The 22,705-nt window shown below is 42.1% G+C and overlaps 1 protein-coding gene across 3 annotated transcripts; it reads left to right on the top strand.

Annotated features, from left to right (window-relative positions):
- The first annotated feature begins 278 nt into the window (after positions 1-278).
- si:dkey-262g12.12 lies at positions 279-18,610 on the top strand. Of its 3 annotated transcripts, XM_068218201.2 has the most exons (4): positions 2,687-2,728; positions 6,668-6,817; positions 9,475-10,453; positions 18,457-18,610. In XM_068218201.2, the coding sequence occupies exons 2-4, from the start codon at positions 6,733-6,735 to the stop codon at positions 18,536-18,538; spliced, it is 1,146 nt and encodes a 381-aa protein (XP_068074302.2). In that variant the 5' UTR covers positions 2,687-2,728; positions 6,668-6,732; the 3' UTR covers positions 18,539-18,610. The 3 variants fall into 3 exon arrangements, with proteins under 3 accessions (XP_073804778.1, XP_068074302.2, XP_068074301.2); XM_073948677.1 differs by lacking the exons at positions 2,687-2,728; positions 18,457-18,610 and adding an exon at positions 279-401 and having other exon boundaries at positions 9,475-13,910; XM_068218200.2 differs by lacking the exon at positions 18,457-18,610 and having other exon boundaries at positions 2,687-3,191; positions 9,475-13,910.
- Positions 18,611-22,705: the final 4,095 nt, after the last annotated feature.

Genomic DNA, 22,705 nt, shown 5'->3' with positions numbered 1-22,705 from the left:
GGAAGTAAATCCATATGATGGCGAGAATGACGATATATTCTTCTTCCTGTTTTACGGTGTTCGACAACAGGCTTGGATTGGCCAATCGGGAGGACCGGGAGAGTTCCGGTCCATCTTTTGGCCGCGAGGGCCGGTGTTTCTTGCTGCTTGCACTCTCAGCAGTCGCACTTTTTTTCATTTATTTATTTATTTGACCATAGCCTCACTCTTTTTATTCATTATCTTGCCGCAGCTCCGCTCTTCTAATTTTTTGTCTCGCAGCCTTATGAGCAAAATGCAGCCTGCAGGGTATTGATGATCTAACTATCATTCCGGCCACACAAGTGTAACAGCGCCAATGTGGTGCAGTGGTCAGCATGTTGTGTTCCGACGTCGTCGATCCGTGTTCGATCCTCACCTAAGTAATTCTTTTTTTGTTGTTTGTTTTTTTAATTGTTAATACATATAAAACTGTAAGGTTGTTGACAATTTGAAGTTCTAAAGCAGCTGTTTTCTTGAAAAAGACGGGATAGTGTCCTTATAATTCAATTAATTGAATCGGAAATGACTTTATTTTAATATAGTCAGTCGTGAACTGAGGTGGGCCGGTCTGTGGCTTGAAACTCCAGGGCTGAAAAAGAGTCCCACTCCGGCCCTGCTCCATAACAATGTTTCTGGTGCGTTACTGCTAGCTCCGGTGAAACTTGCTTGATAAAAAGATGACTGAGGGAGAGGAGTTATTTCTGAAGCAGGATTCCTCGTGACCATACCTCGAGAAGTAAGTTACGATGCAATCAGGGCCGGAGCAAGCTGAACTGCCCCCGTTAAACCTAAAGTGAAACCGCCCTAGACGCGGCTATAACTGCGGCGCGGGTGGCGAGGGTAGTTTAGGGGACGCCACCCTCTCTATTCTGCCGCGCTAGACGCGGATATAACTGAGGTGCGGGTGGTGAGGGTAGTTTCGGGGACGCCGCTCTCTATATTCTGCCACCCTAGACGCACATATAATTGTGGGCGCAGGTGGTGAGGATAGTTTCGGGGACGTCGCTCTCTCTATTCTGCCACCCTAGACGCGGATAAGGGCGCAGGTGGTGAGGGTAGTTTAGGGGACGCCACCCTCTCTATTCTGCCGCGCTAGACGCAGATATAACTAAGGCGTGGGTGGTGAGGGTAGTTTTGGGGACGCCACCCTCTCTATTCTGCCGCGCTAGACGCGGATATAACTGAGGCGCGGGTGGTGAGGGTAGTTTCGGGGACGCCGCTCTCTCTATTCTGCCACCCTAGACGCGGATAAGGGCGCAGGTGGTGAGGGTAGTTTCAGGGACACCGCCCTCTCTATTCTGCTGCCCTAGGCGACCGCCTAGGTCGCCTCTATGGAAGCGCCGGCCCTGGATGCAATAACTTAACTAAACTACTTTTGCCTTGTAGCTTTTAGCTTAGCTTGCTACATTTCCCAGGGGGTAGCTTTTAGTGCAGTTCAGCTACATTTTAAATAGAGTAGCTAATAGCTCAGCTCACTACGTTTTTCAAGTAGCTTGCCCAACACTGCGTCAGTGTAAACATCTATGGCTGTTTATTCCCATGCACATTGTGGAGTGGTAGAGTTTATCCAGATCTCACTTTTTTGAGAATCGGGGTGTCCGCGGGGTCTTAAAAAGTCTTAAATTCACTGAAATATTTGTGTTGTATGTTTAAACAGGTCTTAATTTTCCTCTGTCCTAATAAGGCTAGCCAATTAGGCCGACATCCATCTAATCACCAACAATCCATGTTAATAAAATCAACTATTACACTGTGATAATAACAGATATACATATTGTCTTGTGATAATAACAGAAATGCATTAAGTTGAATATACTCAATCAATTTGGACCAAAAGCCAACAAATATATATTTTGATTATTTATGTAATTACCTCCACAATAATGATACTTTAAATAATGTTTAACATGTCATTTAAAAAAAGAAAATCGCGGGTGACGCGGGAGCGCAGTAGGTAGTGCTGTCGCCTCGCAGCAAGAAGGTCGCTGATTCGAGCCTGGAACGATTTGCATTTCTGTGTGGAGTTTGCATGTTCTCCCCACATTCGTGTGGGTTTCCTCCGGGTGCTCCGATTTCCCCCACAGTACAAAGACATGTAGTATAGGTGAATTGGGTAGGCTAAATTGACGATGGTGTATGAGTGTGAATGGATGTTTCCCAGAGATGGGTTGCAGCTGGAAGGGCATCTGCTGCGTAAAACATATGCTGGATAGTTGGTGTTTCATTCCACTGTGGCGACCCCAGATTAGGGACTTAGTCAAATAGAAAATGAATGAATGAACTAAAGTTTTCTTGTATTGACACATTAAAATATGTCGCTAAGAAAAAAAATATTTAAATCTTTTGTTGTTGTTTTTTTTATTGTGGAAAATCAGGCCATTAAAAATAATCATTAGTATTTAGCGCTGTGTAAATCAAAAATTTTATTAATACTGGTCTTAAAAGAGTCTTAAATTTGACTTGAAACCTGCAAAATATTAAATGCTTTGCAGATTAATAATTCAGAAAACTTTGCACATTTACATTAGATTAATGCAGAAGCTTAAATCTGTATAGCCGACTTTAGGAATCGACATATTGTTAAATTATTATTAGGATTTTTTCTATTTGTGAATTTGTTTACAGCGTTTTAAAGACTTTTATTTTGGCGTGAGTGTGTGACGTCATAAGGTTGCGTCGCGCTGCTGTGTCTGCGGTCCATCAAAAGGTTTGTGCTTCAAAATGATGAGGTTTATAAATCGAAACGTTTATTCATGGCTATAATGCTTTTACACGCGATGTACTACGTTACTAATGAAAAACAAGTTTATTTGTGCTAGCATAAAGCACACTAGACACAAAAATCGCTACATTTTGTTCTTTAGTATCCCAAATCTGTTATTAAAAACGAATTTAGTCACTGGCTAATATTTATTTTACTTAACAATATAGAGTAATACAAACCTCCTTAGATTATAAACAAAGAAAACATCGATTTTATGTATACATTTTTCAAAATATATGTCTTAAATACACCTTATATTATATTTACAGATGATTTATGAGGATTTCTTCAGATTATAAATTCTTAGTGTTTAAACAAATGTACATCTAAGTGTTTTTGCTATCGATTCATTGGTGAAGAGCTGTGCCCGCCTGGGTTCCAAATGATTAGCAGCATAAACAGTGAGGTACAGTTGGTTTTAATTTCACACATTTGCACTTTCCCCTTAATAACATTATTCATAACAGTATTCTCTGCAAGTTCTTAATAGTGAAATTCGACTAGCAGCCAATGACTTTTAAAGTACAGCATCGGTCAAGGTCAAACAAAGTGCTAATGTTGTTTTGAAGTCATTCTTACATGTGATTTCAGACCGAATATTCAAAAGTACCAATGATAAAGTTGTCACCGAACAAACAGGCGAATATAAAACCAACCATTTCTCTCCTCACCTGATGCGGAGAGGCTTATCCATGCCTTTATCACATCACGTCTTGATTTCTGTAATTCACTTTTTTAGGGTTTTTCAGAAGATTATAGTATATTCAAAATTCTGACACACTCATCATCAGGCCACCATATTACTCCTGTACTTCAATAACTACAGTGGCTTCCTATTAGGTCACGGATTGATTTTAAGATTTTGATTTTAACCTTCAAAGCAGTGCATGGGCTAGCGCCTGGTTGCATTTGTGACCTGGTAACTCTCGCCGCTCCAGCTTGGAGTCTTCATTCGGCATCGGGACTTACCCTGTATCAGCCACGCTGTACACTTAAGACCATGGGTGGCAGGGCTTTTTCATACAGTGCGCTGAAGCTGTGGAATGCCGCTTTTCTGGACTGTTTCCTTTTTAGCATTACTTTTAACTTATTATGTTTATTTTTGTTAACTGTTTTATACTATTTCATGGTTTATATTTTTATTGTTTTGTTGTATCTTTTTATTGTTGTGCTCTTTCTGCTAGTGTTAGCATTGTAGTGCTTTGAGTCTGATGCTGTGTTCACACCAGACGCGGAAAGCGCGGATAAATTGTGCTATTCGCGCGTAAATAGCTGCGTGAACATTTGAGTTTACTCGCTTCATTTGCGCGTGAAATCCCCATCATTCGCGTGTCAAATTCACTTCAGAACAGACGCGGATTCGCGTGATGGGCAGGGCTTCTGTCTGCCCGGTGACTCTAGCTTCATAGCTAAATGGCTAACGTGGATTTTATTGAGAAAATAACAGTGTTTATGTGCTTTATGAAGGCTGAAAAACAGCATCGATACGTTTAGGGTCGTGTCTGAGTCCACTACATGCTTTAAGAGGTGCATCCAGCTCTGTGAGCTCATAAACTCCTCCAGAAACTGAACCTGGATCACGGAGGCTTTCAGCGGTGCTTCTGACTAAGCCAAACCCAGTTTGATGACTTGTTGCCGGTGTCGCCTGGAGGATTTCCCCCAGGACACCATCAACAGTTTCGACGTCATAATCAGGCCCCCACAAGAGCAAGCTTCTGATTGGTTAACGCGGCGCGAATGTCCGCTGAAGTTCAGATTTTAGAACTCAAAACGCTCAATTCGTGCCGCGTCATTCGCGCATATCGCGCCGCAGGATGTCTATTCGCGCGTTTGCATTGGCTTAACATGTAAATCGCTCACGCGTGTTCCGCGTCTGGTGTGAACGCAGCATAAGGGATGCTTTCACACTAGCACTTTTGGTCCGCACCCGGGTTTATTCGACGTCATAGTACGGTACGTTTAGCTAGTGTGAACGTATCTTCTGAACTCTGGTGCGCACTGGTGAACCGTACCCGAGTCCGCCTGAAAGAGGTGGTCTGGGGTACGGTTAATGCGACAGGGCTCAAAATGCGACCGTTTTGGTCACATATGCGCCCAAGATTTTATCCATGCGACTTCAAAATATATTTTGGAGCATTTGTGCGACTGCAACAAATTGGTGCCGTGCGACCAGTTTTCACTGCAAAACGTTCACCGCACACGCAGATTTAGGAGACATTCACGCAGAATGCGAACCGCAAATCGACTGGGATGTGCGGAAGTCTTTCCATTTTGGCGCTTTGCTTTCGTGACTTTACACCTAGCCACAGCCAAATAACCGAAGTGAACCGCCAACTATACAGCAAACTATCGTTTTCATAGCGGTGTTTCGTGTGTGTGTCACGTATCGTACCTTGGTGACAAGCGGAACTGAGCCAAGGCAAACACGGTGATCATTTCTGCTCGTCTCCTCCAAAAACAGCTTCTGCAGATGTTCTGTATGAATATTTTTTGCGGCAGATGGACGCGAGTCGCTTTCTGTATGTCCAAAGCCAAAAGCTTCAGTAAAGGCAGAATGACCGCGATGTGCGGGCGTCTTTCCATTTCGGCGCTTTGCTTTCGTGACCGTCACCTAGCAACAACCGTAAGCAAAACAGCAGCTCGATGACGCAAGCGTACCAGGGTTCAGAAGGATAAAAGACAGTGTGAACACAAACCGACCGAAAAGTTGGCAAGGGAGGGGGGACAATCGAACTTGGGTACGGTCCAGGCAAATGAACCAAGTGTGAAAGCACCCTAAGAGAAGCGCATTACTAATAAAAATTTACTATCAGTACTATTAAAGTACAGTAGCGTAGTAGGCTTAATAAAGCATCTAGAGCACTGCACAGTTCAGTAACGAGGCAGATTAATTCACTGATTCAAGTTTTATTCATAGAGAAAATTAAAAGCACTGTCGTGATTTTAGCGTTCTGTGTTTGTCTGAGATAATTAGTCAGCCAAAATAATATTCCATACAAAATATGTAGCTGATCGGTCTGTTATTGTCATGTGACTCGCATTCTTAAAAGCTGACATGTTTTCAACTGCGCACGCCTGGAATACGCAAACGCGTCGCACTGCTTGCGCCTTCATTACGAATAATAAACCTGTGCGATATGAGAACAGCCGCCATTATTTGCGATCTCCAGCAGTTGATCTTTAGCACAGACATGCTGGATTCACCTGACTTGTTGATAAATGGGTTGCATATCCATTCGTTGGCACCACTCACTTTGCTAGCCTGTGGGTTAAATTTTGCCGCTCAGGTGATCGAGATGTAACAAGAGAATACGGTCATTTTTCAATATAAAAAATTGTTCAGACTATAATAAATAAAACGGAAATAATTAACGATTTCTTGTGCGGCAAGGAACCAATTGATCGACAGACCGGTGCCGGTCTGTAGCCTAGGGGCTGGGGACTCGAGCCTCGAGCCTCTTTCTCTGGTTCTCTTTCTATTTGATTGATTTTTAGCAGCTGATGACGCGATACACTAAAGTAAACATTCCAAGCACATCGCTTTGATCGTAGGCTGTAAAGAACAGCCAGTGCAGATCACATCTGTGTCATCGTACGCATCAAATGATTAAAACTGTATTAATTTTTTTCTTTTATTACTCAGAGATTCCTTCGCGTACCACTAGAAGTAAGCCAGCGTACCACTAGTGGTACACGTACCACAGTTTGAGAACCACTGTATTAAACAATTTACAAATTATGTATATAATTTATACTGTATATGAATTATTACAAAAATTAACTCCCTCAGCAGTGCACTGAGTAGTGAACTAGAGAGCAGATTGAGACGCAGATTGAGTGTGTATTTCTTTTATTTTTGTTTGTCGTTTTCATTTTTAACAGGACAAAGTGTCCAAACACAGAGGAAAACTCCTGCTGAAGCGACTAATCTCCACACTGTTATAAAGATGGCGTTTATTAAAGAGGAAAGTGAAGACCTGAAGATTGAAGACACATTTGTGGTCAAACATGAAGATCCTCAGGAACAAACAGGTTAGTTTTCTTTCTCAAAGATCGATTTATTTGATTAACTGTCGGTTTTTACAGCATGGTCACATGGTAAAAAAAAAATGTAATAAGTATGGGGCTGCCCATATATGAGCGTCATCTTCACTGTATGCATAACTTATCTTTGCGCTCAAAACACGTTCCCTGAGAACAAGTAATAGATTCAAAAGACAAAAGAGTCGTTAGATCGAGACCAGATAAATTAAATATCACGTTTAACAACTATAGTGAGATGAGATCCTGCGGTAGATCCTTGGTGAACTGTCCAACATGCGCTGCTCTCACCTGGGTAGGTGTGCTCAAAGCACCTGCTGACTGCCTGGAGCTCAGATGTCCACATACGCTGCAGTGCATGCCTGAGTGTGTGTGGCCGGCAGTGTGTTATAGCCGGCAGCTAGCTCTCTGGAACTCTCACATGGTCACCCACTAAAGCTAAGCAGGGCTGCCGCCGGTCAGTACCTGGATGGGAGACCACATGGGAAAGCCAGGTTGCTGCCGGAAGTGGTGTTAGTGAGGCCAGCAGGGGGCGCCCAACCTGCGGTCTGTGTGGGTCCTAATGCCCCAGTATAGTGACGGGGACTCTATACTGCTCAGTGAGTGCCGTCTTTCGGATGAGACGTTAAAAATCCCAGGATGTCCTTCGAAAAAGAGTAGGGGTTTATTCCCGGCATCCTGGCCAAATCTGCCCACTGGCCTCTGTCCATCATGGCCTCCTAACCATCCCCATATCCCAATTGGCTTCATCACTGTCTCCTCTCCACCAATCAGCTGGTGTGTGGTGTGCGGTCTGGTGCTAAATGGCTGCCGTCGCGTCATCCAGGTGGATGCTGCACACTGGTGGTGGATGAGGAGATTCCCCCCATTGTGTAAAGCGCTCTGAGTGGCCCGAAAAGCGCTACATAAATGTAAGGAATTAATGTGTGTGGTCACGAGATGTCCGTTTTCAGCGGTTTAATGTGGACTGAGATCTTTTCAGGAACGCTAGGTAAAACACCAGTGTGGATGTGGATTGTTTTCGTTCTAAAACGCTGTAAAACTAAAACAAATTAGTGTGCACGGGGCTTGAGAAAGCCATGGAATGAGTACAAATCAGCGTGCCCAAGAGAGGAACCCACTAAGCTGATCAGGCTACGGGAGCAATCTCGAGCCGCGGACCAATTACAGATGTTAAAGCTGGGGTGTATTCCAAGTAGCAGGGTTAACTTACCATCTGCTAAACTCTGAACTCACAGTAGGACACAAATAACACGGGCATCGACAAGGGGGGCATGTCTGTAGCTTGGTGCATAGGCTTGGTCATAGCAGCATCAGCCAATGTAATTGGGTCGCAATTGGCTACTTTCTGAGCTGAGGTATCTGATGGGCTGATGCTTCCGTTGGAGCTTGAAAAGTTGAGAAATTCCCAACTTTTTGCAGCAAGCAACACCCACAATTTTGTTTTGCAATGCTTGAAGACATCCATTGAAAGTGAATAGGAAGTGTTGGCGATGACGCCCTGTGTTAATCAGGCGTAAACCTTCCAACTTGAGGTACATCAGTGCCAAAATCTCTGCTGAGAGTAAGTGCAGTCAATTAACCATGAACACAAAAGACATTCTCAACAGAAAGCCGAACTTTTGTTATTGACAGTTGGTTAAATATGAAACTTGCCCGTGTATTTTACACACCCTGCATTCTTGAATGCCCCCTGGAGTGAAGATGAGCAGCTGTGTTTTTGGGATGGGGTCGAGAAAGTTCCACAAGACTGACTATATTTCCACTCAAGGCACCCGGAACACTGCTGTGCTACATGTCTCACTAAGTGCAGTTTATTTATAAACTAATTTCGAGAGGATCACGTGCTTATGATTGCTTGCAGCTGGTCCCGCATTATCCAATTCATGATTTACCAATCAGACGATTCCTAAGCCACTATAAATACCTTAAGTTCCATATAACAACCATCTACGTTTAAAAGAATCCCTCCTTCCACCCCTACTCCTCCTTCTTTCCTACATGGGAGACACGATGGCCCAGTGGTTAGCACTGTTGCCTCGCAGCAAGAACGTCACTGGTTCTAGTCCTTACCAAGCCAGCCGACTTTTCTGTGCATAGTTTACTCATTCTCCCCTTGCTCACGTGGGTTTCCCCCGGGTTTCCTCCCAAAAACATGCAACTTAGGTTAATTGAGTAATCCAAATTGGCACCATGGACATGCTCCTAGTAAGTAGTTATCTCTTATGAGTAATCCCTATCTGTTTGTTAGCTACTACAGCAAGGGAGTTCTCGAGATCTACCTGAGCTCAAACTCCTCCTTGCAAACGGGAGGGAGCCCCAGGCTCGAGGATCTTATGAGCTCAGGGCTCTCTCCTGGGACAGCATCCCAAACAAGCTTTATAATCAGCTAAGTGAGAACTCTTGAACCACTGGGCTATCAGTGCCGACAAGTAATGGTACTTTGGTAGGATTTGGTAAAGGTATTATTTTGAGTACCCTTACTCCAACTGCTGAAATCACCAGTTTGGTTCGCACAACTTTTTCGAATGTACAAGGTGCATTCATTCTGATTTGCGGCCAAGTTAGTTTTGATGCCTAAATGCTTTCATTTTGGTTTTGATGTGTGCTGCTTTGTGTCATTAAATTTGGGGTTCCCTTGTCTTCAGAGCTGATGGTGATGAAAGAAGAGACTCAAGACCGGAATGAAACCCAACAGAAATGTCAGTATGACAAACACCAAGATTTAACACATGATGAGAAATCACTAAAGAAGAAGTGCGAGAGAATTCCCACTGGAGAGAGGATGTATACCTGCCCACAGTGTGAAAAAAGTTTCCGCGAAAGACAAGCACTTGAAATCCACATCAGGATTCACACGGGAGAGAAGCCCTTCTCGTGTGATCACTGCGGAAGGAGATTTAGCCAAAAGCCAAACCTCAAAGCCCACATGAGCATTCACACTGCAGAGAAGCCCTACTCGTGTTCTGAGTGCGGAAAGAGTTTCCGTGCCAAAAAACAACTTGAAGGACACACGAGAGTTCACACCGGAGAGAAACCATTCGCATGCCAACAATGTGGGAAGCGGTTCGCTTATCAAGCAGCCTTCAGAACACACACAAGAACTCACACCGGGGAGAAGCCTTTCACCTGCGAACAGTGTGGAAAGAGCTTCACTCATTCAGAATACATGAAAGCCCACATGAGAGTTCACACCGGGGAGAAACCTTACACTTGTTCTCAATGTGGGAAGACTTTTGCTCACAGGACCAACCTTTATGTCCACAGGAGAACTCACACCGGAGAGAAGCCTTTCACTTGCACACAGTGCGGCAAGAACTATACCTGTAAAAACTCTCTTAATTGCCACATGAGGACTCACACTGGAGAGAAGCTGTTTAAGTGTGAACAGTGCGGAAAGAGCTTCACTCATTCGGAATACATGAAAGCCCACATGAGGATTCACACCGGAGAGAAACCGTACAGTTGTCCGCAGTGTGGAAAACGTTTTGCTCATATTAGCAACTTTAATTGCCACATGAGAACTCACTCTGGTGAAAAGCCGTTCACATGTGATCAGTGTGGAAAGAGTTTCGGAAATAAAAATACCTTCAAGTCTCACATGAAGCTCCACACTGGAGAACAGAGGTGAGTGTCCAAACACTTTGCTCAAGTACTCGGACTTTGAGAAGTAATGACTGAAGTACTTCACTTTTAGATACTTTTAGATCACATTTGTTTGGAATACTTGATTAGGGTCCAATTCCAGTTCTATTTTCGTTCCCCTTGGCCCTTGAAACAGAGTTTGAAGGGCAAGGTCTTCAAATTTACCCCTAAGGAATGAGACAGCACTACAGCACCTGCACACGTCATCATAGGTCATCAGAATCTCTTGGAAGTCACTGAAGGCAACGATATCCTGTTTAGGGCTGCAACTAACGATTATTTTAATAATCGGTTAACCTGACGATTATTTTTCCGATTAATCGATGAATCAGATTTTTTTTGCGTTCCAGGTGCTGAATCATTGCCGTGGTGCTGCCGTCATCACTTTTCCATACTTGGCCGATAACACACTTTTGTTTATTTGGTGTAAAATGCTCCTAAACCTTGGATGACTAGGGTCGCACAGATTTCTCTGCCTTCGCCATGTACAGTATCTTTCCTCTAACGTTACCTCCGCTCGTTTTTTTTTTTTTGCTCCATCCTGTCTATGAGGCGCTGAACTCTGCTGGCATTAGTGCACGAGAGAGACAGAGTGCAATCACTCTGCTCTGTGCTCAACTAAAGTTTTTCTAATAATCAAATGTCTATGCGTCATGCAACATGACGAATTGATTATGAAATTCGTTGCCAAAGCTTTTAGTTGTTGATTTAATTGATTCGTTGTTGCAGCCCTAATCATGTCATCATAACATTAATGTGGCAATAAGATCGTAACTGTATGATAGTAACTATGAAAACACAAGACAACAGAATTAACGTTATTCCAGACACTGTAAAAAGCTCATTCGTAGCCACTAGATCATGGGTGGCCAACCCTGTTCCTGGAGAGCCACCTTTCTGCAGATTTCAGTTGCAACCCATATCAAACACACCTGCCTGTAATTACCGCGTGGTGTTCAGGTCCTTATTAATTGGTTCAGGTGTGTTTGATATGGGTAGCAACTGAAATCTGCAGGAAGGTGGCTCTCCAGGAACAGGGTTGGCCGCCCCTGCACTAGACTATTCTGACCGGGAATTCGACTGTCTTCGAGTGACAGGTGTGAAAGTATGTTGTGGGACGACTATACAGGAGTTACTATTATGCATACCTGCCGGGAGACCGGGGGGGGCATGTGTTTGCCAAAATACCGAACAGTGGGGCAGGGGGGAGGATATGTCTGTATCCTGTACTGTTCAGAGAGTTTACAGAGGCTCAAAAAAAACGAAAAGTGGAGGGGGCAGGTAGGTTAAGGAGGATGTGTCTATGCGGTGCAGAGCGACCTGAAAGGGGTGCCCCGTTTTGTCCTGCGCACTGGGTAACAGCCGCTGTCATCGGAATATTCATCGATCCAGGAGTGATTTTGTACCAAAAAGCTGAGGAACAGGGGAAGGGTGAAATTTCGGGAGTTTTCCGGGAAAAATGACAAAATGGTAGATAGGTCTGATATACAGGAGACTCCCGGGAAAAAAAGGGGTGTTGGCAGGTATGTATTATGGACTATAGTTAGCGAAATTTAGCAGGGTTTTTTTTTAAAGCATGACGGTAAAACACTAACGCTGTTATGATTGTATTAAAAGATATGTTTGTTTGTTGTAAAAATTAGTTATAATAAATAAAATGACTAATTTCTGCATCTTCTGACTCCGTTGCCGTTGTAGATGGTGTATTCTGGGAAATTTTCATACCCCTTGCATTTGAGTGTGGTCCTGAAAAATCTATTTCAAAGGCTATCTAGCCCTTCTCCTTAAGCCTGGTTTTTATTCGATGAGTCCACTAGCTCGCTTGAGTGCGCGCGGTGATTGTGACATCATCGCGGTGTTTGCAGAGGTTTGATTTGGGTGCTCGCGACATGATTTCGGCTGGCGGAGCGCATCCAATTTTTTGAGACTCGAGCGAACAGTTCGCTCAGCGTCTTGTTTCATTTGAGTTGAATAATGAATCATTTTGAAGAGATTTTATCTGAAACAGGTACGATCATAGTGAAAACCAGATGAACGATAATTATTGGCTAAAAAATGCAACAGCAGTGGGAAAGGAGAAAAGTTTTTGGAAAAACCTGAGGGATACGTTTGTTAAAGCCAAAATAGATCATTTAATTATAGAAATATGTTTTTTCACCATTCGTTTTGAAATTTGAAAAATAATTTAAAGGGCACCTATGGTGAAAAATCTACTTTTCAAGCTATTTGGACAAACATGTGTATATATAGTGTATAGACCATCATATTGGGGTGATATAAACACACCCAGTCCTTTTTTTTTCATAAAAACGGTGGACCAGACTCTGGTTTTCAGAGCGACTGCAACTTTACGTAGAAGTGCAATCCCCCCACCCACCGAATTGATTGACAGCTGCGCGCATTAACATGTTCCTGTAGTCGCGTGTATATGTCAACAAGACCAGACAGACATACGCAAAGCAACCGGGTATAAAAGGTCTGTTCTGTTCGCTTGGATCAGCAATCATCATCAAATGTGATTAAGAGTAAGTTTCACATGTTTAAAGTGTTTTAAAACAGTGCATGTGTGTAATTAATTACAGCGTTTTACTTCAGCTTTACTTCATCAGCACAGCCGCGTGTCCGAACATTTGTAAAAGAAGACGGGGAGGAGGAGATTAAAGAGGGAGGAGATTAAAGCACACGGGAAGGCACGTAGAAACAGAGACACGTAGAAACACGTAGAAATGCAGAACTCGCCTTAAAGGCGCAGTACGACAAAACCACCCCCTGCTGGAAATGTGTATAAAACAGGATCTTGTAAAAGGTATAATGAAAAATCTGAGGGGTGTTTTGAGCTGAAACTTTATAAACACATTCTAGAGATGCAAAAGACTTATATTAAATCTGAAAAAAGGGGTAACCTAGGTGCCCTTTAATAGTTACAAAACTATAATTAAGGATCGGTTTACAACATACTGATGCCGTTTTTCTGAACTCTATTGGTCATAATGATTTATTCTTTATTCTACGATAAAAAATTATTTGTAGAGCAACCAATGTTCTGTTGTCATTAATATTTTAATAAACTTTAATAGGTAGACCTGTCTGAGATATGAACAAAAGCAAGCGATGCATCAACGTTTGATTAAAAAAGGTCTTGAATTGTTATAAAAATGTTTATAATCATTCAAATAATTTATGAAAATAATCAGTTTAAAAATATTAATGATATGACATACTTCCTTAAACTTCCTACTTCTCCGTTTGATTTTAAGGTTACTTGCTTTTTGTTTTAATAAATGGATGTGACAGAATTCATCAAAACTTTTCTAAATGTGTTTGCTTTGTTTTCATCTTTCTTTACAGGCAAGGTAAAGGTTAAATGAAGGATTGTTTTGATTATTATTTTGGCCTGAGTATTTTTTCCTTTGTCAATAAATTCTGTTGATTAGTAACTCTCTTATAGTGATCATTGTTTCTTTTAAAGAGCCTCCATTAAGGGTTTTTTGAGAATGACCTTCCATGTAGTGTGTATCACAGCTCTAAGTGAAGTGAAATATCCAGCGTAGGTGTAAATCTGAAAGCGCACAGTGTTTAAAATTATTGATTCATTTGCAAAAGAGTCGACTCATAGTGCTTCAAATGAATCATCTCGATAACGAGTCTTTAGCCGTTTCGGCGTGACGTGGATATGAATCTAAGCCCCGCCCAGTTGTTGCACACGCAAACTCTGGAAAGTTGAAACCCGCCCACTGGCACAGTAGCAAAGAAAAAGAGGCTACACACACACTGTAGCAGACTCTGGTTGAATCAACACTGTGCTCTGCTAAATATTAATAGAAGTGTGAGGAGAAAGTTAGTGCTGTTTTCCCTACCCAAAGATGTAATTGAAGAGTCAGTGGTTGAGGTTTATTTTTGCAAAAATACCTCAGCATCATAGCCCAGCTATGTGCAGTTCGGGTGCTTCTGGAAACGACATGCTTACAACGGAGGATTCGTCGGCCGTTTGTTAAAGGAAGGATCAGAAAACGCGATCAATGTGAAGGACTATGTCAGCACATGGATCCCTCCATTTCACAAGTGCAAGTATATACGATTAAAATGGCTGCCTCCTTGTTTTCTCTAGCTTGCAAATGATGTATTTAATTGTGTTTTGTTACTTGTAACCGCTTGTACTGTATCAGGTTAATGCTTCATATTGTGATATCGCGTCTAAAGCTACATTGAAAACACGACGCGTGCCGCTTTGTTTACGCATTTAAATGCATTCATGAGCTCGCGTTCCCCTTCTGTTTGTCATTGCTATGGCCATCATCAGCTGTTCCGACATACTTGCAGCGATCATGTTTCAGAATAGTTCAGCTGTTGCCACTGTGTGGATTAATACTGCATGTGTGTCATGGTTAAGAACAGAGCAATATGCTGGTGTTTAACTGCACACACATACCTGCCAACATCTGTCCCTGAGAATCCGGGAGACCTGGGGGGGTTAGGTTCAGGGTGAGGTGTCTGAATAACAGAGCCGGAGCAAGCTGAACTGGCGCTTTAGGCGAACGGCGATTTGCGGATGAAAGTGAGGGCCGGGAGGAAGGGGGTGGGTGTCGCGGATAAAAGTGAAATCCAGGGGATTCGCGGACGCCGCCCTCACTATTATGCCGCCTACTATCTCTATGGACACGTCGCCGGTCCTGATAACACTGGTAAGAACCGGGTACTGTGTACTATGATGTTAGTAACTAATATGTATAGTTTTGTAATGAAGGGGCCGACACAGAGGGATCCATTTGCAGTATATTTATTAAACACAGTTTAATAAAGACAAGCAGACAGATGTAATGCGTGTGCGAACTCGCCTCAAACACAATAGTGTTACGTTGCAGGGTTGACGGCAGGTAACCACAGTATGAATGTTCAGGCATGGGTCTGAGGCAGGCGGCGAATATCAAGGTCGGTGTTCAGGCTAGAGTTCAAGGCAGGCCGCTGGCAGGACGAGGTCGAGGAACAAGGCAAGGTAAGCAACGGGAAAGCAGGCAGTGTAGAGAAACACTCAGTCAGGGCCGGCGCTTTAATAGAGGTGACCTAGGCGGCCGCCTAGGGCGGCAGAATAGAGAGGGCAGCATCCCCGAAACTACTCTCACCACCCACCCCCTTATCCGCGTCTAGGGTGGCAGAATAGAGAGAGCGGCGTCCCCAAAACTATCCTTGCCACCCGCGCCCACAATTATATCCGCGTCTAGGGAGGCAGAATAAAGAGAGCGGCGTCCCCGAAACTACCCTCGCCACCCGCGCTTCTGTTATATCCGCGTCTAGCAAGGCAGAATAGAGAGGGTGGCGTCCCCTAAACTACCCTCGCCACCCGCGCCTCAGTTATAGCCGCGTCTAGGGCGGCAGAATAGACGGCGTGACCGTCCTTTGCCTAGAGCGGCAGTTTAGCTTGCTCCGGCCCTGCGCTCAGTAGTGTTAGCCAGGGCAGAACAAGACTTGGCAATGAGTGAATGTTTGTGTGCTGCTTATATGCGTGAGCGTAGGTGATTAAGTGGATGCGCTTCAGGTGTGCAGGCTATCAGTGTAAGTGGATGACGTAATGGTTAATAGTCCGTGGATGGTGACCTCTGCTGGCCAGCGAGGGGAATGACTGGGACCGAGTCGGGGACAAATATATATAGATTTTCCAATATGTTCAAAACTCAGCCGCACGTGTGTTAACCCACACATCATCTCGCTCTCACATTACCCCTGTACTTCAACAGTTATGAAGCTGTTCACGGTTCTGCTCCTGATTATATATGTGATCTTATGCTGTGTTCACACCAGATGCGGAACCCGCGTAAATAGCCGCGTAAACATTTGAGGTTACTCACTTCATTCGCGCGTCAAATTCACTTCAGAACAGACGCGGATTCGCGTGATGGGCAGGGCTTCTGTCTGCCCCATGACTCTAGCTTCATAGCTAAAGGGCTAACATGGATTTTATGAAGAAAATAACAGTGTTTATGTGCTTTATGAAGGATGAAAAACTGCGTCGATACGTTTAGGACCGTGTCTGAGTCCACTACATCCTTTCAGAGGTGCATTTAGCTCTTTAAGCTCATAGGCTCCTCCAGAAACTGAACCTGGCTGATGGAGGTTTTCAACGGTGCTTCTGACTGAGCCCAGCCCAGTTTGGTGAACTTCTTGTCAGTGTCTGCTGGGGGATTTCCCCTGGGACACCGACAACAGGTGATACGTCACAATAATGCCCCCACAAGAGCAAGCTCCTGATTGGTTAACGCGGCGCGAATGTCCACTGAAGTTCAGATTTTCGAACTCGAGTGATTCGCGTCAAACGCGCAAAACGCTCAATTCGCGCCACGCCATGCGCACCGCGCAGTTCTCGTCATTCGCGCCTGTTGTCTATGTCTAATGTCTATTCCCGCGTTTGCATTGACTTAACATGTAAATTGTAAAGTAGACTAGTGTGGGTGCTGGTGGAAATTGAGCAGACATAAGTCGTCCGGTCAGAGACGAAGAACACTTTAATAAACAGATACTAGTTGAGAGTTTACAGTCCTTGGATTTGGAAGTACAGCAGAGCAGCACAATGCTTTGAAGTGTAGCTTAATATGAGTGGTTCTAAATGAACAGAAATAACAAATATCTATTAGTGCTGAACAGAAACAATAATATAATGACAATATGCTACACATAGATAGCTCTTAGTCAGATATTATAATATAAGGCAGCAGAATAACAACATACTGATATATTCAGACATGTATGACATTAAATAACACTTGTGAATCGGCATTATATACACTAACATGTAAACTTGAGAGAATCAGTTATTGTGGTTTAACTCTCACCATAAATATCACTTCTAACATAAAGTAACAATATGTAAATACTCAAAGTGATGAACAGTTAACAATATTAAACCCAAATATTCCCTTTAACTCATCTCACATAAGTATTCATTAGCGAGCCGATGGATGATGCAATACTCGACGCCCGTGACACACTTATATGATTATAATCAGTAATCAGTGATTATACTGAACCTAGGCATAGACAGCTAAACATTTTGCTATATAAATGATAAATAACACTACAAATAACACTTTAAAGGGGCACTCACTTGTATTTGAACGCACTCGGCAATAACAATGTGATGCTAGCGAAGTCTGTCCGTGCTCTGAACTGTTTCCCTTTTAACTATTAAAGGGATCATTTAAAGGGGAAGGTGCGTCATGAATGTAATGCTTAGTAAAGGCACAAGAGGGCGCTATTGTTCCATATATTCACATCACAGCCTTTTCTACATAAATCACTCGCGCTTGACGCGTCTGGTGTGAACGCAGCATTATATCTACCTCGTCTCTCGTAATCTATGTTCCGCTTCAAGGCTCACCTCGTTTCAGCCTGGTTGCAAACTTAGCACCATGGGAGGTAGGGAATTTTCTTATCGAGCAACTAAATTGTGGAGTGCTGTCCACACAAACTAAACAGTTCCCTGGACTGTTTTTTTTTAAATATATATATATATATATATATATATATATATATATATATATAGTTTTTAGTTTTATTTTTTACTTTAATTTGGAAAGGACAGTAGATGTTGCAGACAGGAAAATATTGGGAGCAGAGAGAGAGGGGTAGGGACGGCAAAGGACCTCGAGCCGGGAATCGAACTCGTGAGCACCATGGTGCTATATGTTGGCGCACTTATCCACTAGGCTATTGGCACTGACACTCCTGGACTGTTTTAAGAAAAAACTTCTTAAAACTCATCTTTTTACTACTGCTCATTACTTATGCGGCTTCCTTTTATTTATTTATTATTCTTACTTTTTTGTGTATTTCATGTTCTACTGTGTTTTGATGCTCTTGAGTCTGACAAAAGTGCAACATAAATAAGATTTAATATTATTATTACTACTCTGACTACTTCTATGTTGTTGATAAGCTGTGCTGGGCATTTCACTCTTGTCTTGAACGCTGTCATTGTCGACCAATCGCAACAGGCTGTCATCGGTCCAATCAGCGCAGATTAGCTTCACGCTAAGGAGGGGTTTGGGAACAAATGAATCGCTGAACGGATCATAGGGGAGTCGCTGGGATAAGCAGGTAAGAATAAATGCAGATTATAAGACCATGAAAGTGTTTTTTGACCTTGCATGATGTTGGAGACCCTTAAAACCAACATACGACCCTATTCAATGTATTATAGGGGCTCTTTGAAAGTTTTGCGGTTTTTGCAGTCCATTTTTGCTGTAGAAATTGATTGTTGATTTAAAGGAATGGTGAGCTGTGCAAATATTGGTTCATCCATTTATTTATTTGTGTGTATGAAGTATCTTTAGCTATTTAAAAAAATTGTTTATGGGCCTCCGTCTCAGAACAAATTGTTCATCAAAGGTGTATTTAGTATTACACTGATTTAATGTATTAAAGACTTCAACTAAAACAATAAATCGTGCTGTTGTCATCATTATTTTTGTTGCTATCACTGTAGAATCTAACAAAGGATCTGAGAATCCTTGTTGCACGGTAAATCATTCCTTTTGTGATGATTTATTTTTATTGGTTTATATTAAATTATTCTCCATTTAATTATTTTAATCATACAATATTTATAATAATTAGTCATTCATTTAATCATTTTATTGATTATTACCCTACTGAAAAAAACTGCTTAAATCAGCCTAGGTGGTTGACCAGCCTGGTTTTAGAGGGGTTTTGACCATTTCCAGCCTGGTCTTAGCTTGTCGGGCTGAAAGATGACCAGCTAAAACCAGCTTGACCAGCTCAAACCAGCCTGGTCAAGCTGGATTTAGTTGGCCATTTTCCAGCCTGACCAACAAAGACCAGGCTGGAAATGACCAAATCTTCTCTAAAACCAGGCTAACCTAGGCTGTTTTCAGTAGTTTTTTTTTCAGCAGGGTAGTTAATTAATCGACTGTTACCATTTGTTTATTTGTCGTGTTAATACATTTTTTAGGGGTTTTTCACCTTTAATTTGGATCGGATAGTGAAGGTTACAGACAGGAAAGTATTGGGATCAGAGAGAGAGAGGGGAAGGGTCGGCAGAGGACCTTGAGCCGGGAATTGAACTCGGGTCGCCGTGAGCACCATGGTGCTATATGTCAGCGCACTTCACCACTAGGCTATTGGCGCCAACGTTAATACATTTTTATTATAATTTATTATTACTACTTTACTATAATTATTGCTTTATTTTATTTCCCCTGATTGTGGATTCAAGGGAAACTTGTTTTCATTTGTAAGGAAAAGACGTCTGCATTTTAAAGTCTGTATTGTCACTGGATGATGTGAAGCAGTTAATAATAACATTCATTCATTCATTTTCTTTTTGGCTCAGTCCGTTTATTAATCTGCGGTCGCCACCGCAGAATGAACCGGCAACTTATCCAGCATATGCTTTACCCAGCGGATGCCTTTCCAGCTACAACCCATTGGGAAAGGTATCCCTTCCTTGTCAGGATCCTATAGGATCTTTAAGGATTCCTAAAATTGTAATGGACATTCAGAATTTTTAAATTAGATTTTCACTTTGTCCTGTAGGATTTTTAAATAATTTTGGGCATTATGACTTAATTTATTGGAATTTCCACTTTGTTTTTAAGATCTGATTTTGATTTTTAGAATTATTGGACTGTGATTTTTTATTTATTTATGAAATTTCACTTTTTTTCTATAGGATATTTTTGATTCTGTCAAATAATTATTTTTTAGATCACTATAGTATAGCATGTTTTTTTTCGAAGACCTTTGATTTTTCTTAAAGTATTATGATTATAATATGAACATAAAAATTACAATATAATAAACATTTCTGTAAACATTATATATTACATTATAAATTAAAATACTAATGAAACAATACTTTTTTTTGTATTTAATCAGCCCCTTCAGTTTTGCTAGTAACAACAATAAAATAACAGTATTTTTTTAAGTAAATATGTAATTTACAGTTAATATAGACTAGTAATGTAACACTGGATGTTAAATTAAAATACACATATTATTAGATAAACGCTTGAAGCTAAAATAGGTATTAATGTCTTCTCAAATCTGTCTCCTAAAATTATTATGCTGTCTCACTATTTGTAGATTTTTTTAACAGTTCGCGACTTTTATTTTGTTGTGTGTGAAGTCAAAAGCCTGCGCCGCGCTCCTGTGTGTGGTTGTTGCTACAGCTCCTGACGAAAACTGTTTATAAAATTACCCATTACAGTGTGCTTCGTTATAATCTACTCCTACGGGCAAAAGGTTTGTGTTTTAAAGATTTTAACGTTTTAAATCCCATTAAACTTTAAGTAAAATTTCCTAAATGTCTTTAACAAGCGATGTAACGGTTACATGTCAGGAATTGTAACATCTAATACGACTAACGTCCATTTAATAAACATGTGAAGTTAATTTATTACGTTAATAAGAGTTAAAGCCCGCGTAAGTAAAATAAAAGGCGCGTCTTGTTTCTCTTTCTCTGTCGTGAATCTATTAGTAAACAGTCACTGGCGAGTGGAGATGAGGAAAACGGAGCTTTACAAATCTCCGAGTCATTTGAATCAAATGGTCACTAAACGATTCTCTTTCGAGTCGCTCGAATCACCGCGCGCTCCCATCACCTGCAGATCAAAACAGTGTAAATGTGACCACTTCTACTCACCAACTGCAAATGTTTTGACGAAAATGTACTTTTGAACACGATTTACAGATCATATATATTACAAATACGTATATTTTGTAATATATTATACGTTTCTAGAGCTGGTTTTGAGATTGTTTGAATCCAATGAGGTGATTGTCTCTCCCTCAGACTGACTGAACTGACGTTGAGAGGCAGCCACAGATTGAGTGTGTGTTTCTTTTATTTCTGTTCATTTTTCTCATTTTAAACAGGACAAAGTGTCCAAACACAGAGGGAAAACTCCTGAAGCGACTGATCTCCACACTGTTGTAAAGATGGCGTTTATTAAAGAGGAGAGTGAAGACCTGAAGATTGAAGAAATAATAATCAAACAAGAAGATCTGCAGGAACAAACAGGTAAGTTTTGATTAATTTACTGCTTTTCACATCACATGACACATGTTAAATGATGAAAAAATAAGTTGAAGTAGTCTATGTAAGGTGAAGAAAATAGTATGAACTATTGAACAAATGATAGCCTCTATTATAAGCAGTGACTGTGTCTGCATTGATTTAGCACAAGGCCGCACAAATGATGGCTCATTATATTTTTGACATATTTCAAACTCTTGTACTACATCAGTCATGGAGAAATGGATTTGAAAGTTATATAAAATGGTGAAGTTCAGTGTAAAGGAAGAATACTAATACTTTCCACAAGTCAGCACTGCACTGTAAAGGCTGATTTATACTTCTGCGTCAAACGTCGGCGTATGCTACGGCGTTGACGCATAGCCCTTCGCCGTGGCCGTCGCTGTCACTGACGTGCACCTCTCAAAAAATGTAACTACACGTCGCAACGACGCGTAGCGTAAGCTCTGTGATTGGTCGGCTTGGTAGTGCTGACGAGTCTGGGCGGGACCGAAAGCCACGCGAATGGCGCGAGCGATTGTTTACAAGTGTGGAGTCCCGTGAAGGAGCTCCGGATGGAAAGTTTTGTTTTGTGTTTTCCTCATAGTTAAAGTTGTTGCACGTCCACCGGTTCCTGCCTCAAAATGAGCGAGTTTGAGCCACTTGTACATCCCGGAAGTGTTCAGGAAAAGCAAAAAAGCCGCGAAGAAACTCGACACAGAGGAACATTTACACTTCACTGCCCACTAGCGTTTCAGAAGTGTTAATGCAGACCGACAGAGACAGCGAGCAGAAGTATAAATGCACAGCTACGCGCGTTGCATGCGCCGTGGGTTACGCCGGTCACCTGACGCAGAAGTATAAATCAGGCTTAAAACTTAGCGGTGCGCATGGGCACATTACAACAAAACAAAAACAACCTGTTGTCATTCTCCTTGCCTCTACCTGAGGATTAAATGCATACTGTAATCTATGCGTGTATTTAATGCTTACTTTAAAGACCAGATGTATCACTACAAATGCCTCCAGGCTATAGCTTTGCATGTTTGGGCATACTCACACTATGCCGTCCGTACCGTGCCCAGGCCCGTTTCCCGGATCGTTTGAGAAGTGTGAGTGCGCTGAATCGGGCTCAAGCACGGTTCACTTGGCCGGCCCTGGCCCGGTTGGAAGAGGTCTGCTTGAGCGTGGTTCACTTGGGCTTTGGC

Source organism: Danio rerio, chromosome 4 (genome assembly GCF_049306965.1).
Source record: "Danio rerio strain Tuebingen ecotype United States chromosome 4, GRCz12tu, whole genome shotgun sequence".
NCBI classification, from domain to species: Eukaryota; Metazoa; Chordata; class Actinopteri; order Cypriniformes; family Danionidae; genus Danio; species Danio rerio.
The sequence above is the reverse complement of the archived record's forward strand: the minus strand, read 5'-3'. Positions and strand labels throughout refer to the sequence as shown.

What these genes read in the sequence shown, in the direction of transcription:
- si:dkey-262g12.12 (XM_073948677.1), top strand. Translation starts at nt 338, where the DNA reads ATGTGGTGCAGTGGTCAGCATGTTGTGTTCCGACGTCGTCGATCCGTG. An exon ending in CGTGTTCGATCCTCACCTAA is followed by an intron (nt 402 to 6,667) that starts GTAATTCTTTTT and finishes CATTTTTAACAG; the next exon opens with GACAAAGTGTCCAAACACAG. An exon ending in AGATCCTCAGGAACAAACAG is followed by an intron (nt 6,818 to 9,474) that starts GTTAGTTTTCTT and finishes CCTTGTCTTCAG; the next exon opens with AGCTGATGGTGATGAAAGAA.